The 16,499-nt window shown below is 42.1% G+C and overlaps 2 protein-coding genes across 2 annotated transcripts; one reads left to right on the top strand and one right to left on the bottom strand.

Annotated features, from left to right (window-relative positions):
- Nucleotides 1-5,103: 5,103 nt before the first annotated feature.
- On the top strand, nucleotides 5,104-12,386 carry LOC148047746 (vomeronasal type-2 receptor 26-like). Its single transcript, XM_087708124.1, has 5 exons — nucleotides 5,104-5,148; nucleotides 5,646-5,882; nucleotides 9,666-9,893; nucleotides 11,027-11,153; nucleotides 11,461-12,386. The coding sequence occupies exons 1-5, from the start codon at nucleotides 5,104-5,106 to the stop codon at nucleotides 12,384-12,386; spliced, it is 1,563 nt and encodes a 520-aa protein (XP_087564250.1).
- Nucleotides 12,387-15,111: 2,725 nt separating this feature from the next.
- LOC148047745 (butyrophilin subfamily 1 member A1-like) lies at nucleotides 15,112-16,070 on the bottom strand. Its single transcript, XM_087708123.1, has 2 exons — nucleotides 16,040-16,070; nucleotides 15,112-15,629 (listed from the first exon to the last, which is right to left on the bottom strand). The coding sequence occupies exons 1-2, from the start codon at nucleotides 16,068-16,070 to the stop codon at nucleotides 15,112-15,114; spliced, it is 549 nt and encodes a 182-aa protein (XP_087564249.1).
- Between the last annotated feature and the right edge of the window lie 429 nt (nucleotides 16,071-16,499).

The following is a 16,499-nucleotide window of genomic DNA, read 5'->3' as shown; positions in this document are numbered from 1 at the left end:
ACTACATGCTCTTTTGGGCTTCCCCAAACAAGGCTGCTGATATTTGGCATACTCCTCATTTAGTTTATATGGCAGTGGCATCAAACTTGATTTCATTGAGAGCTGCATCAGGGTTGTGTTTGAACTTGGGGAGGGCATGGGAGGCGTGGCTGGGGTGGGCATGGCCACAGTGGATGTGGCCGGGGTGGGCATGGTTAGCTCAACATCACTTGTGTCGGGGGGGCCTTTGGTGACCAGAAAATGGGCTCCCCAGCTGTGTTTTCAACTGTGATGGCCTCCTGCAACCCGCTGCAAGTGAAAACAGAGCTTGGGTGGGCCGCAGCTCTCCTGAGCTCCATTTTCACTGGCAGAGGCACCACAGGCTGGTCCTTTGCTGTTTCCATGGCATCCCTGCACCAGATCTAAGCACCCTGGAGGGCCAGATCCAGCCCCCCATGAGCCTTGAGTTTGACCCTTTTATTATATGGCATATGACCTAAATAGAAGGTTTTTTTTTTTACTTTCACCACTTCTAGCAAGAAGTAGATGACCTTTTTTCTCCCAGTCTTGTAGCAGCCCTGAAAGAAGTTTTAAGATGAAGAGGTCTACCTCCAGGAAATCAAGTGCCAGGAAAGGAGGAGTTGTTAGAGATCAGATAGACCCCTAAATATTGGCTTCTGCAAGACATTATACTTTAAGTCAAGATAGAGGTGGAGATGAACATTTTTTTCAAAAAAAAAGTTTTGCTCTTAACTGTTTTAATCTGTGCTTGTGTTCAAGTGTTTATAATGTTTGTTCTAATAAATAAATGAATGAATAAATAAATGAATAAATAAATGAATAAATAAATGAATAAATAAATGAATAAATAAATGAATAAATAAATGAATAAATAAATGAATAAATAAATGAATAAATAAATGAATAAATAAATGAATAAATAAATGAATAAATAAATGAATAAATAAATGAATAAATAAATGAATAAATAAATAAATACGTCAGGGATCCAAGTAACCCCCCACAACAGAATCAAAACTCCGAGGCTGGCATGTGTTGTGGCCCTCTGGCAGCCAGCAGAGCTGGCAGCCGAGTCGGACAGTGAGGAGGTTGGGGAGGAACATGGGCCAGCTCTGGGAGTTGAGGAAAGCTCAGATGAGGTCTCTGCATCAGGGGCAGAGAGGGAGTTAGACAGTAGTGAGGTAGAAGAACAGCTGGAGCCTGTTCCCAGTGTGTGCATATGCAGAGCTGTCAAAAGACAAGAACAACTAAGAAAGCAGGGTCGACTTAGGAGTAAAGACACACTTTGGTGGTGATTGGCCCCTTCCCATAGGAAACAAAAGAGGAACTAATGGGGAGTGGGCTTTTGCAGGAAACAATTCATTCCTTCAGTCGGTTCGAGAGTGAAAAGTTCTGTGTTTGACTTTAGGAGACTCTATGCCAAGTTTGCCTGACCCTGCATTTGGAAACTAGTCATCTAGTAGCACTCCCAAATGAGATAAGGTGCATGGGGATAAACATTCCTCTGAAAGACTGTTTACTAAGCCTTGCTGACTATGAATGAAAGGAATTCACATGTAAATAAAAGAGATTTTGCTGGAACCGAGACTTTGCTTCTTGCTTTCTAAGGAAGCGTGGGTCCTCAAAACAGCATGTTCCTCAAAGCTTAGATTTATTAGGTAGGTCCAGAGGTGGGTTCCTACCAGTTCGCATCTATTCAGTAGAACCGGTTCGTCAAATCTACCGAACCGGTTAGAAGAGGTTCCACCAGTGGACCCGGAAAGCACCATGGACCCAGAAAGTTCAAAAATTTTGAAACCCAGCACTGGGTAGGTCATATTGGCACATCTGGGGAAACCCAACTCAGAAGCTTCCTCAGGTTTCCCTTTAATTAAAAGCAGTCCATCACATGGTCCAAACAGGTCACAGTCCAAAGTTCATCTGTCTTCTTGCACCTGGTGGGGAACGCCCTTGGTTCTTGGAGGATAGAATTTTATTTCGGTTACAATCCCCTTGCTATCTCTACCTCCCCCCCCCCAACATCCGAATCCTCCTCTGCTATGGCAGCCCTGAAGATGCCAGGAGAAAATGGCTCCAGGACTGACAAAATATATAAAGGCTTTTAGTTTACCATTGCAAACAGTTTGGGCTTATGGTAAATTCAAAGCACAACCAATTTTATCTTAAACACACTGATATTATTTTATAGAAACTCTGAGAATCTCCCTTGTATATCAGTGTCCTATTGCATCCCAGCAAGTCAGAGGTACCATTTACAAAGTGCATCATTTTATCAAGCCCAGTGGCCCAACTTGCCGAAATCCAGCAGCTGAGCCTGTTTGCTGCTCTCATCCAGAGTGTCCCCTCTGAGTTAATAACAATCTTCAATGATCCATGGATTTGGGGACACACAAAGGCCACTTTGGAATAACAGAGATGATGGATAACTGCAGCTCAGTTCTTGATTTTTAAATTTTTTCTTATCTCGACCCCCCCCCCCAAAAAAAAATAACAAAGATGAAACATGTAATGGAGGATCAGTGGAGCACCAGATACGTACCTCCCATGTTCTACTATTTCATTTTAGGCTAGATTAGATTAGATTACATTAGATTAGATTAACAGAGTTGGAAGTGACCTTGTAGGTCATCTAGTACACACACACACACACACACACATACACACACACAAAAGCAGGAGACCCTACACCATTTGTGATAAATACCAGTCCAATCTCTTCTTGAAAGTCTCCAGTGATGAAGCTCCCAGAATCTCCAAAGGCAACTTCTGTTCCATTGGTTGATTGCTCTCACTGTCAGAAAATTTCTCCTTATTTCCAGGTTGAATCTTTCCCTGATCAGTTTCCATCCATTATTCCTTGTCTGTCCTTCAGGTGCTTTGGAGACTAGCTTGACTTCCTCCCCTCTATGGCAGCCCCTCAAATATTGGAACACTGCTATCATGTCTCCCCTGGTCCTTCTCTTCAGTCTTCTAGACTAGCCATGCCCAGTTACTGCAACCGTTCTTCATATGTTTTCGTTTCCAGTCCCCTAATCATCCTGGTTGCTCTTCTCTGCTTTTTTTCTAGAATTTCAACATCTTTTTTATAGGATGGTGACTAAAAGTGGATACAGTATTCTAGGTGTGGCCTTACTAAGTCAAAGGTCCCTGAATTGTTCCCCTCCTGACTCTTAAATTTGGACTCAACCCCTGAGCCATGCAAAATTATTTTCTCCAACTACACACCACTGTTGCATCAGTCATTCCCATCTCCCCTTCTAATTACTAAAATCATTGTGATTTATTTATTTTTTTTAAAGCTCATGGGATTTCCATCACCACGTTTAGTTTTAATGCAATGCAAAGGGAATATACAACAACTGAGAACCTGACCTGTATCTACCTCAAACGCTGCTGAGTGAAAAGGCAGAATTAGGTGAGCACTATGCCAGTTTGAAACGGTGGGTTCCTCTTTCAGATTTGGGGCAAGCTGGAAAAATCTTCACTGCGGAGAAGTTATTTTATAAGCTCTGAGATCCCACCTTGTGAAAGAGAGAGCAATGTAGGACCTCCATCAATATACATCAAATGCTACTTCTAAAAACATGCAGCTTTTTCTACTTCTGCTTCTGTCCCAATTTCCCTGTGCAACAATGCAGACGAGATGTTCATTGAAGATGGCAGTAGAAGGATTGAAGGAGTTTAATTTCTACAAGCCAGGAGACTACCTGATTACTGGAATGACTTCAAAAATCATATCTCAGTTTTACCCCTATGTTTTCTCCAAGCCTCCAACCCACAGATTGAAGAGGTAAATTGCTGACATATACAGGATTCTGGTGATTGAGCTCACCCTCCGCAATGTTTTCCCTTTTCCCAACTCCTCACCCTGAGAAGAACAAGTGATTAGTGCTTCTCCCAATTTGCTTTAGGGGAAAGGACCCTGGAACACAAGAATGGATCTTTAAAAGCTGGTCATTGTCTTTTCAGTTCTCCTGCAAGGGTCTGTTTTAATTGATTAATTTTGGCAAAGTTTTTCTAAGATGACTCTTTCCTGGGTGGGGTTCTTCCTTTTCTCAAAATGATTTCCTTGATAACTCTAGAGATTCAAAAAATATTTACTTTTGTTTATATTTCATAGTTATAAACAGTAGTGGCCAAAATTGGGGAAACCTTTTGGAAATTTTTGAGGTTTGGTGACTAATAGCACCCTCGTTTTTGAAGTAGTACCATAAAATTATATATCAATGGAAAGATAATTTAATCAAGAATGTAAGGCAACAAAGTTTGTCCAATTATCTGTATTTTGTGAGAAGTTATAGGTCAGAAGCGACCCAGCAATAAAACCCAGTTAAAAGAAGCAATCATTCAATCTTGGTTTCACTTTATAAAAGCTGCAGAACTAAAAGACTTGGTTCACTCCACAGGAAGATGCTGTAATTCATACTAAAGATTACCCAACTAAGTATTAACTGACGGTGATAATTTTTGTAAATCACGTTTTTTCTACGGGTTTCACTTTTCTTCTTTATAACTTCTATTCTAATAGCAAATCCTTCATAAAAGTTATTGCATTACATTATTGATTAAATTATCTTTCCATTGATATATAATTTTATGGTACTACACCCAAGAAAAGTGGGGTTATTAGCCATCAATAATACACTTTTTTCCCCAAAAGGTTTTCACAATTTTGGCCACGACTGTAGCTTCCCAGAATCTCACAGTCAACTGGTTCAAGGTGACCTCTTCAGCTTGCTTCCCACGATCTCCTCTCTTTTCCTATCTTGCATTCCGTCCTTCCTGCCTCCGTTTCCAACATTTCTTCCCAACCAATGCCTTTTATCTGTTTCACAAGCTTTTGTGGCTTCCGTTTTACTTTTGCTTTAAATAGCAATTGCGCTTAGACTTATACACCACTTTACAGTGCTTTTACAGCCCTCTCTAAGTGGTTTACCGAGTCAGGGTATTGCCCCCAACAAGTTGGGTCCACATTTTACCCACATCAGAAGGATGGAAGGCTGAGTCAACTTTGAGCCTGGTGAGATTTGAATTGCCAAACTGCAGGCAGCCAGCAGGCAGCAGAAATATCCTGCAGTACTGCACTCTAATCACTGCACCACCATGGTTCATAAGAAGAAGAATTTTAATGACAAAATGATAGAGGCGGTACATAACAAGCTAATGTTATAGCTACAGAGGATCACATGAAAGATTTTTTTGACTAAAGGGCACTAATTCCAAAGATATCAATATTCTGCAGCCAAATAGATCTTGGGTCTAAAGACGGTTTGTTGACTTATTGGATAGTGAGTAATACTACTTACTGAATGAATCCAGCACTTGAATCCCCCCATATGTCACTGTCTAGGTCATAGAAGAGGAAGAAATACGGTAATATTATGAGAACCTATATGCACATCTGGTGAAACTCTCCTTTGAGAATTCTGGAGCAGTACAAAGACCTCCCTTCTTCCTCAAGGATTGGGCTATGATGGGTGGAACTGTGAGAATATCTGCCCTGGCTCCCAGAATAGGAATATGTTGTAAACATGTTTTATCTATGTTTCTAAGCTGCCCAGAGTCATTCTATGCAGTAGATGTTATTTTGCAGTGAGTCAACAATATTCCATGACCTCCTGCTCTTCTTCTTGGCTGTTCATAAGATCAACCAGAATTCTAGGCTCTTACCAAACATCACCCTTGGCTACAACATCTATGATAACTTCCTCAATGCAAGAGTATCATATGAGGTCATGATGGACTTGCTGTCTACAGGGCAGGAGAATGTCCCTAACTACAGATGTGGAAGACAAAGAAATCTCCTGGCAGTTTTTGAAGAGACAGATTCTGAACTCTTCGACCATATTTCTACTGTCTTGAGCATCTACAAAATTCCACAGGTAGGAAGCTAAAATGATCTTTTGAGCCTTATTCTGCTGATTGCCGGCTGCCTGCAATTTGGCAGTTCAAATCTCACCAGGCTCAGGATTGACTCAGCCTTCCATCCTTCCCAGGTGAGTAAAATGAGGACCCAGATTGTTGGGGGCAATATGCTGACTCTGTAAACTGCTTAGAGGGGGCTTTAAAGCATTATAAAGCAGTATATAAGTCAAAGTGCTATCTCTATCTTAATCCCATGCTCTGAATTCTTCAAATTACCCTAGAAGGCAGACCCAGATAAACCTGGGGGCAGAGATTAGATATTAAAATCGCTAAAATATTTTTTCTTTCCATAAAGAAAACATATTTCTATCATGTCCCTGTGACAATGAGGCTCAGAAACAATGATTAGGCTTTGTGACTTCTCTTTTTCTGCCACTGAAGAGTCTTTTTTTCAAAGAAGCAAAATAGAATAAAGATGATCTTGGGTCCCATGGTAGACTGTCTAGTAAAATTGGAGAAAGGATGGAGAAATCTTAAGGCACACAAATCCTTAAAGTAAGGGAATAGTAGAATGGGGCCTATTGCAAAAATGTGTGTTTATTGAAAACCCCACAATAGCTGGATGTAACAGTGGGTATTTGCCCACTTTGGAAAATGAAAGTATGAATTGACTTTGTTTCAAGTAACGTTAAAATGAATTGGATTAATGACAATCAGAAAAAAAGAGAGACAGGAATCTATGAGTTAGTTTTAAATTGAAAAGTCAGTGACCAGTGCTAAAGAGGTGGGTTTATTCATAGAAACATAGAGTGAAAAACTTAAAAGACCCTGTAAAGATCTCCTAACCTAATTCCCTGCCCAGAGCAGAAATCCTCAGACTACTGTAAATGACTTTCTGAATTTTCCTTCAAAACCTCCAGTGATGGAGATACACAAGGCAGACTAGATTTAGCAATAATTCTCATAACCATGAACTGGTTGTCAGGGTTCGAAATAGCATCCAAAAGTAAATCAGAGTCCAAGGCAAAGTATTGCTCAAAGTTCCAATTTATTAAGAAAGCCATGTTGGCACATCTGGGAAAACCCAAATCTGAAAGCTTCCGTTTTCCCCACCCAATTGAAAGTTTATGATCTTGCCCCCACACCCACAAATCCATCACATGGTCCAATCTCTCACTACCATGCTGGCAATTCCACCCATCCAGTTCAGGTCCTATTTTCAGGTCATTTTCTGGCACTCCAGCACCTGCAAAGACCAGCTGGCTGGCACGCATGTGCATGCCAGAAACCAGAACAGCCATAGGTTCGCCATCATGGGACTAGAGACTCCCCTTGAGTGTTGTATTTAGCCATGACTCACAATTGGGTATTTATGTGAGTATGACCCTGCTCAATCAGAAGAGTTTGCTGCTGCAGTGTATTAAGATGTGTCTATTTGACCTGCATTGCTTGTAAATCCACTAGTTTAGTGACCTACATATGAGCCTCAGTTGTTGGCAGCAAAAAGTGCCTCAATGCATCCACTTCACCACCCAGGTACATACCTGCATGGTAGAGTTTGACCAGAAGGGAGTGCTGCATAAGGACCACCCATGGAGTTCATCCACAGATTACGGCAGAGCTCGCTAGGGTCAAAGGGGGCAAACAGGACAAGAATAGAGAACACCAAAGGAGCCAGCCAGGACGCTTCATGATGGGAGGAAAAGTGCTTACGTGTAAACATTTGACATTTAACATTAAAAGTATCACAAAGTATCACAGAGCCGCGGTGGCGCAGTGGTTAGAGTGCAGTACTGCAGGCTACTTCTGCTGACTGACGGCTGCCTGCAATTTGGCAGATTGAATCTCACCGGCCCAAGGTTGACTCAGCTTTCCACCCTTCCGAGGTGGGTAAAATGAGGAGCCAGATTCTTGGGGGCAATAGGCTGACTCTGTAAACAGCTTAGAGGGGCTGTTAAATCACTGTGAAGTAGTATGTGAGTCTAAGTGCTATTGCTATTGCTAAAGTACCATTATCTTCTTTCCTCACAGATCAACTGTGGTGCTATCAACCACATTATTCAGCAAAGTCATCATTTTCCTTTTTTCTACCGAATGATCCCAAAACAAGAACCCCCTTACTCAGCCATTGTCCAGCTGCTCCTGTATTTCCATTGGACGTGGATTGGCCTCTTTTCTCAGGACAACGAAAGAGGAGAAAATTTTAAAAGAAGCTTGGAAACTGCAGCTGTAAAAAATCGGATTTGCATTGTCCTCTCACAAACCATCCCAGCAGCGAATCTGAATATCCATACTGGAGATTTTTTTGAGCAACAACAAAAGAAAATGTTCCTCCTCCTTATTAATATCCAGATAAAAATTATAGTCTGTCAACTAGATTTTCATGCCACAGCAATGCTACTAACAGTCATCATTGTTAATGAAATGAAGAATATATTCATTGAGGGGAAAGTGTGGATTGCAACAAATTTGTCAAATGTAAGCATAAGAATGTTTTCCAACAGACTTGATCTCCAACGCAAGCATGTTTTGTTTTCCTTCTTCACCCAAACAAAGAGGAGACAATATTATAATTTTAATTCATATACCTCTACTGAGAAAGAGTTTGTAAAGGAAGTGTTTCAGTGTTCCTATTCAAAGCCTTTATTGTCTAAAAAAGTTTGGGAAAGATGCATAGAAAAAGAGAGCAGACTATTCCCACCCCATGATGTGCTTGATAGAATGATAACTGAGGATGGCTCCGGTATTCCAAGAGCAATCCATGCTGTGGCCTCAGTCCTCAATTCTGCCTCTTCCTCCCAACTGAGTAAGAGGAGGATGCTGGTTGGAGACCATCAATCACCCCAGATTGTACAGCCATGGCAGGTAAGACTTCTCATTTGAGGTTCCACTGGTGCTCCACTTCCACTTCCTACATATTAAATAGGACATAGGACATGTGCTATTCCAAACAGCACTTCTCCAGTTTGTAGTATTCGCAAGTGAGAGAGATGCCTTTTGGTACTGTCCATCATCCAACTGGCCAGTCCTAGAGGAGATCAACCCTGACTGCTCTTTAGAAGGCCAGAGTCTAAAGATGAAACTCAGATACTTTGGCCACCTAATGAGAAGGAAGGACTCACTGGAGAAGAGCCTAATGCTGGGAAAGATTGAGGGCAAAAGAAGAATGGGACGACAGAGAATGAGGTGGCTGGATGGAGTCATCGAAGCAGTAGGCATGAGCTTAAATGAACTCCAGAAGACAGGAAGGCCTGGAGGAACGTTGTCCATGAGGTCGCGATGGGTCAGGCACGACTTTGCAAGTAACAATAACAATGACAGATGTATCTTTGGTGACAAAATACTTTTTCCCCATTTGCAAATTAAATAAGCTTTAAGGATGCTCCAGCAATCCTCAAAACAGGTTCTGATACCAGTAGATAGCTAAAATACAGATCTAACCCACTACAGGATTAAGTTTGTTACACACATACAGTATATCTATAAAAATAAGAATAAGAATTTCTAACCAAAGCATTTCAAGTATTTTTATTCTGAATCAGAATTAGTTCAGTAAAGATTTAAACTTTCAGCATTATTTAATCTTGATTTTCCTTAAAATTATTATGCTGAGCTATGGTTTAGTAAGTCAGTTTAGTGATTCCTTCAATAAAATGAAAGGCATATTTAAATTACCAAAATGCTGAGCTGAAAACTGTGAATTATTCATTGCATTTCCAGAATAATAGCCAGAAGAATCTTGAATAAAAGTTTAATTGGGATTGTGTATGCTGCTTATGTGATTTTCCATGTCTTTGCAGCTTCATCAGTTCATGAGAAACTTCCAGCTTCACAACATTTCCAATGACGGCATTTATTTGGATGAAAATGGAGTTCCTGCTGCTGACTTTGATATCATGCACTTGAGAATGTTTCCCCAAAAGTCTTATCCTGCAGTGAAAGTTGGGAGTGTAGAAAGAGAAACCTTCTCTGAAGTCAAGGTCTCCATCAATCAGAGCGCCATCCAATGGCCAACATCATTTAACAAGGTAGTTGAAATAACCTCCAAATAAGGGAAACTAAAAACTCACTAATTAGATATCATGTAATTTTTTAAATATTTTTCAATGGCTTGTCACAAACTGGAACCAGCTACATTACCAGTTGCATTGAAGCCCTTCCTGTCTGCATTATTAAATATGATATTGTAATAAATAAAAATTTTCTTTTCAAGAGTCGTAAAGACAAAGGTTCAAGGGAGTAGCCCACTGAATTACACGAGAGAAAGGCGTCAGGTAAAGAATCTGTTGAGAGAAATGTTGGCAGCTGTGAAAAGTCATCTCTATATGATGATACAATGTTCAACTAGAGGAGGGGAATGCTGGGACATTTGCAGTGACAAAGAAAGCCAAAGCAAAGATAGGGAGGAAAATACAATGTATAGCATTCCCATACATGCCGTTGTTGTTGTAGTTATTGTTGTTGTTGCTAGTTGCAAAGTCGTGCCCGACCCATCGTGACCCCATGGACAATGTTCCTCCAGGACTTCCTGTTCTCTACCATCCTCTAGAGTCCATTCAAGCTCATGCCGACTTCTTCGGTGACTACATCCAGCCACCTCATTCTGTCGCCCCCTTCTTCTTTTGCCCTGTCTTTCCCAGCATTAGGCTCTTCTCCAGTGAGTCCTTCCTTCTCATTAGCTGGCCAAAGTATTTTGAGTTTTGTCTTCAGGATCTGGCCTTCTAAAGGGCAGTCAGGGTTGGTCTCCTCTAGGACTGACCGGTTTGATGGCCTTGCAGTCCAAGGGATTCACAGGAGTCTTCTCCAGCACCAGAGTTCAAAGGCCTCAGTTCTTTGCTCAGCCTTTTTTATGGTCCAACTTTCACAGCCATACATTGCAACTGGGAAAACCATAGCCTTGACTATATGCACTTCCGTTGCCATAACTACTTTTCCCATTTATCCTAGGATCCTTTCCTGAAAAATCAATGGTAGATGGTACCTTTTAGAATTAGAAAGGAAAGGAGATATGGAAACAGATCAGTTACTCTTATGTCAGTACTTCTTGTTTTCTCCAATTTTTTTCTGAGCTCCTTGGTTCCTAAAACAATTTCTTGGAAATAAACTCCTGTACTGTAACTCATGTGGTGCCTTAATTTATATCATTATTTTTATGTTTAAGACAGTGCCTTCTTCTAGATGTACAGAAAATTGCTACCCGGGATATGCTAAGCTCATGAGAGAAGGAGCACCTGTTTGCTGCCATGACTGTTCTCTGTGTATAGAAGGAACATTCTCAGTGGAAGAAGGTAAGTGGCTCTGGAGAGAAAAAAGGAAACCAAGAACCTCTAATAGGATTCAAGATAATGCTGCACTATGTTTTCATCATTCAAGTCATATTCAGCTCTCTGTTCTATAGAACGTCTTATCTATTACACATTTTTCATCATTCATGTTTTTTTTCTCACAATCCTAGATAGATTTTCACAAAGTATAGTGGGAAAGTATTTTCTAATAGGTTTTCTGGTTCTCCCAATATCCTCTCTGCAATATTGGTTCCAGTTGCATTTTTTTGTTAGTTGCAGAAACAGATTCATGTTAACCAATGCTTTTCAGATGCAGCCCATTGCAGCAAGTGTCCAGATGACCAGTATTCCAATGAGAAGCGGAATCAGTGTATCCCCAAAAGCATACGTTTCTTGTCCTATGAAGAAACGTTGGGATTCATTCTGGCTTCCTTTACTCTTGCTTTTTCCCTAATCACTGCTTTTGTTCTGGGAATCTTCACTAAATACAGAGAAACTCCCATAGTCAAAGCCAACAACCGGGACCTCACCTACATTCTTCTGGTCTCCCTTCTCCTTTCCTTCTTGACCTCCCTTTTATTCATTGGACGCCCCAAGAAAGTGACCTGCCTTCTTCGACAAAGCATCTTTAGTGTTGTTTTCTCAGTTGCTGTGTCCTCACTGCTGGCAAAGACTGTCATGGTGGTGGTAGCATTTCTGGCCACAAAGCCAGGCAACAGGATGAGAAAATTCCTGGGAAAGACTCTGGCCAACTCTATTGTTGTTTCCTGTTCTGGGATTCAGGTGGGCATCTGCATGATATGGCTTGGAATCTCTCCCCCATTCCCAGACTCTGACATGCAGTCTCAACCAGTGTACATCCTGCTGCAATGTAACGAAGGGTCAATTGTCATGTTCTACACTGCTCTGGGTTACATGGGCCTTCTGGCCGTCATCTGCTTCTTGGTGGCTTTCCTAGCACGCAAGCTTCCAGGGACCTTCAATGAAACCAAGTTGATCACCTTCAGCATGTTGATTTTCTGCAGTGTTTGGGTTTCCTTTGTCCCCACCTACCTGAGCACTAAGGGGAAATACATGGTGGCTGTGCAGATTTTCTCCATACTGGCCTCCAGCCTAGGCTTAATGGGCTGCATCTTTTTCCCCAAATGCTACATCATTATCTTAAGACCTGATATGAACACCAAGGAGCACCTGATAGTGAATTCTAAAAGGGAACCTAATTGTTTAGATAGATGAAAGGCTAGAGTTGGGTAGATAAGGAAAGGTAGGAAGATAGGCACATAGAGAAAGTTCAATATATATGATGCATGACGGCCTGGGACATTATGGCAACTTTGGTATCATAAAAAAAATCTGACCATGATATTGAGGGTATTTTGAATTTTGTCACCTCTGCACTTCCTTAAATATACAATAGCTTTAATATCCCATAATATACAGAAACACACTATTAGCCTGAAACTGCTTTTTAACCCTCCAATACAGTATCCTGTTTCCAGTGGTGAAATTCAATTTTTTTTTACTACAGCTTCTGTGGGCATGGCTTGGTGGGCGTGGCAGGGGAAGGATACTGCAAAATCCCCATTCCCACCCAACTCCTGGGGGAAGGAAACTGCAAATCTTTATTCCCACCCCACTCCTGGGGGAAGGATACTGCAAAATCTTTATTCCCACCCCACTCCAGGGGAAGGATACTGCAAAATCTCCATTCCCACCCCACTCCTGGGGGAAGGAAACTGCAAAATCTTTATTTCCACCCCACTCTTGGGGGAAGGATACTGCAATATCTCCATTCCCTCCCTGTTATAGGGGTAGGTTACTGCAAAATTCCCATTCCAACCCCACTCTGGGGCCAGCCAGAGGTGGTATTTGCCGGTTCTCCAAACTACTCAAAATTTCCGCTACCAGTTCTGCAGAACCTGTCAGAACCTGCTGAATTTCACCCTTGTCTGTTTCCCTGTTCATCCTTATTTCTTCCTTTGACTTCGGTTACACTTATTTTTTTCCCTTTGGTTTCAGAAGTAGTGATCATATTCAAGGCATGCTCTGATTAGTGTATAATAAACAAGAAGTAATATTATTTCTTGCCAATTGGAAACTATATTTGTTGATGCCGTTTAAATTTCCTTCATCGATTTTAAATCATTTTGAATTTGTTAATTTCCCCCTGTGTTAGTTATTCTAGTCATTTTGGGGTTATCTGCAAATTTGATAAAAGAACATCCAAGTCATGAATAAAATACATACAAGAGATCAGTTTCAGTAGTAAACCAGAAAGAACCTTGTGACATTACTGGTTCCTTACCGCAAGAACTTAATTATGAACTGGAATTCACAGAAAATCCTTGTTCAAGGAAGCCAGAAAGAGGAATAAAAGTTAACCTGATTTCTAATCACTTTGTCACCACTGCTCTTTCTGGTATGAAGCTGATACGCTTAGTCCTACCGCATGCGTATCTGCCCCTTTGTGTGGAATAACTGTTTCAGCTTAGGCTATTTTGCAGGCAATGTAAGGATATGAGACAAACCACTTATAGATTATCCAAGCACGAAAGAGGTTCTAGATGCAGAGAGCTCTGCATTTTGGGAAGCACAGGAAGCCTACAACAAAAGAAACCTTTAATTTATTGCACAACATTCAACATTCATAAATCCATTAAAAACACACAGTAGAAAAAAGAGCATAGAACATGACATCTAAGAACTATTTCGTTCTCTTCTACAATGAGCTAGCTAGTTTGTTACTAAAGCAACAGAGGGAATCACAATACTTTTCCAAATGTCAGTTCTATTTTTTAGGTCAGGAGTCCCCAGCTGGCCCATGGTCTGTGGGCCACCAGGAATTGGGCTATGCAAGCGAGCGAAGCACCATCTGTGCCAGCATGGGATCCAGGCAACACGTGAAACAATGCCCGTCTGCCGATTCACAGAAAAATCACCTTTCACAGAACTGATCCCTACTGCCCAAAAGCTAGTGGGATGCTGGTTTAGGTAACCATAAGCCTTTGGTTTACAGGAAAGAGAGTGAGAAAAATTGGGAAGGCAGCTCACAACTCTGACAATGGTCCAGCATGCTCAAATTATACCGCCCTGTCCAAAATGGCTGGATTTTCCTGGGAGTTTTCTTACCTTTTAGGGTTTGGATAGTTGCAAATAGGAATGAAAAAGGTTTGCCTCTAGAGGTCTCCTATTCCTTTCCCAAGCTTTAAACAGCAGCAAATATTGGCGATATCCATTGTTCATAGAACCCGTAGCTAATGTTATGGCCAGTTCGGAGAACCTCCAAATCCCACCCTCTGGCTGGCCCTGCCCTGCCCACCCCACCCCTCCCAGGACTCTCCACGCAGCCTGTTTTGGATGAGAGGTAAATGCAGGGTCCATATGGAGGCTCAGGGAGGGGGATAACAGACCTCCTGGAACTCCAGAGGGCCTCCAGAGTCTGGGGGAGGTAGTTTTTTGCCTTCCCAGAGGCTCAAGGAAAGCCTCCGGAGCCTGGGGAAGGCAAAAATGCCCCCCCACCACCACCATTGTGTAGGAGGCCGACTAGGCCACGCACACTGTGGCTACGCCCACCCAGAAACTGGGCAAAGAACCCATTGCTGAAATTTTTGAAGCCCAACCCTAGTTAAGGATCACCCTCTCTTCTCAAGAGATTTTGAAAAGAAGCTTCTTGCTTAATGGGGAGCACCATTAAGTCATCCATCCACAACTAGGTATCTTCTAGGTGGATTGGATTTTGACTTTGAGAACTCCAGATGTTTTTCTCCAACATATCAGAACAAAGATGGCTGCTTTACTAATCAAGCCTTCATAAACATAGAAATTGGGCCTCTTCAATCCTCAATAGCTGGAAGATTAGGATGATATGGAAATGAGGTAGAAGGAAACCGAGATCAGGATTGAGGATTATGGAGGGGATGGTGTTGAGAAGTGTATGGCCTACAAACAAGGTCGAACCGTTTTAATAACAAAGACTGAGTTGACCTTTCCCCTGAAGCCAAAAGAAAGGGTGAAGGGTTTCTCCAGAAAATGAAGCCTCTGAGAAGACAACTAACAGAATACCTCTAACTGCATCAAAAAAGGACAGCCGACCTCCTATATAATTCAGAGATACTCGGATCCTTTGGAGATCCGACTTCATAGACAGGCCAGGGAAATGAGGAGGGAGGAGAATTGTACATTCGTCTCCCCACTTCGCCATTGACCAGATTCCTTCTGCGGGATCTAGGGAGACAATGCCTGTGCGCTTCACAGAGGCCTTGGCAACTCCCAGGCCCCAGCCATCCTCACTGTCTATAGTGACTTCCCAGCAGCACCTGCCTGTATTTAATTCCTCACATCCCAGCACGAAAAGACATTGATCAAATCTTTTAGAGCCATCAGAATGAAGTTTAGGCCAATTTCCCAAGGTCAAGCTTTTCCGATTCTCAGATATAAGGAGTTCAGGGTGAGCTGTGCATGGATCCAAAGTCACTTTAGCTACAATGGGGGAGAAAGAGAAAAACAAGCATCAACAGAACACTGCAGGTGAGAAAAACTCATCTCCTGAGCCTAGACATATTAATAAACAGAATATGACTCTGGAATACAGATAGTCCTTGACCAGGGGTGTCAAACTCAAGGCCCGCACACTGGATCCGGTCCACAGGGTGCTTAAATGTGGCCCATGGGGCCAGCCTGGGAATAGCAGTGCCCTCCCCAGCCCCCAGGAGCACTTTGCAGGCCTTCCAAACCCTCTGCACGTTTTTTTTTGTGAGGGGGAGGAGTTTCAGGAGGCCAAAACACTGCATTCAGTGTATAAGATGCACCCAGATTTTCACCTTCTTATAGGGGGGAAAGGTGCATCTTATACTCCGAAAAATATGGTAAGCAAATGCGACACTCTTTACAGTCCTTTCCAAACTCTCGTAAAAGACCCATGTTTGCATCGTAGGGTTATAGAGCTAGAAAGGACCACAAGAATCAATGTTCCCTCTAAGCTGCACAGCTGTGTGGCCGCACACGTAACAAGAAAACATCACGCAGCAGTTTCCAACTGCCATGCAGTGTTTTTTAACGTCTTAAAATATTCCCCCTCCCTCCCTCCTCTCTCTGCACCGAACTCTCTCTGGGTGAAGTCAAGGAAGACTCTGCCCGGAGACCAATGACGCTGCAGAAGGGAGAATTCCCATTGGTCCTCTGGGGCTTCGTCGGTTCCTGGGAAAACACGATTTCTTGGTTGTAGCCTGCATTTCTCTGCACATCCGGCGTTATTCAGGCATTGAGTCATCTGAAGCCCCGTTCTGGGCTCAGCAGCCTTTCTGAGATCCCTTCCCTTTGCAGAGAGAGGGAAGCAGCGTGGAATTGGAT

The sequence above is a fragment of the Thamnophis sirtalis genome, unplaced genomic scaffold, assembly GCF_051295495.1.
Source record: "Thamnophis sirtalis isolate CommonGarterSnake01/CBP01778 unplaced genomic scaffold, rThaSir2_p1.2 scaffold_3, whole genome shotgun sequence".
Classification (NCBI taxonomy): Eukaryota; Metazoa; Chordata; class Lepidosauria; order Squamata; family Natricidae; genus Thamnophis; species Thamnophis sirtalis.
The sequence above is the reverse complement of the archived record's forward strand: the minus strand, read 5'-3'. Positions and strand labels throughout refer to the sequence as shown.

Bases quoted from the DNA above. Each gene is read 5' to 3' on its own strand.
- LOC148047745 (XM_087708123.1), bottom strand. From the start codon at position 16,070: ATGGGTCTTTTACGAGAGTTTGGAAAGGACT. The intron at 15,630-16,039 runs GTAAAGAGTGTC...CCCCCATTGTAG, and splicing joins ACGAGAGTTTGGAAAGGACT to CTAAAGTGACTTTGGATCCA.
- LOC148047746 (XM_087708124.1), top strand. From the start codon at position 5,104: ATGGTTCATAAGAAGAAGAATTTTAATGACAAAATGATAGAGGCG. The intron at 5,149-5,645 runs GTACATAACAAG...GCTGTTCATAAG, and splicing joins ATGACAAAATGATAGAGGCG to ATCAACCAGAATTCTAGGCT. The intron at 11,154-11,460 runs GTAAGTGGCTCT...AATGCTTTTCAG, and splicing joins AACATTCTCAGTGGAAGAAG to ATGCAGCCCATTGCAGCAAG.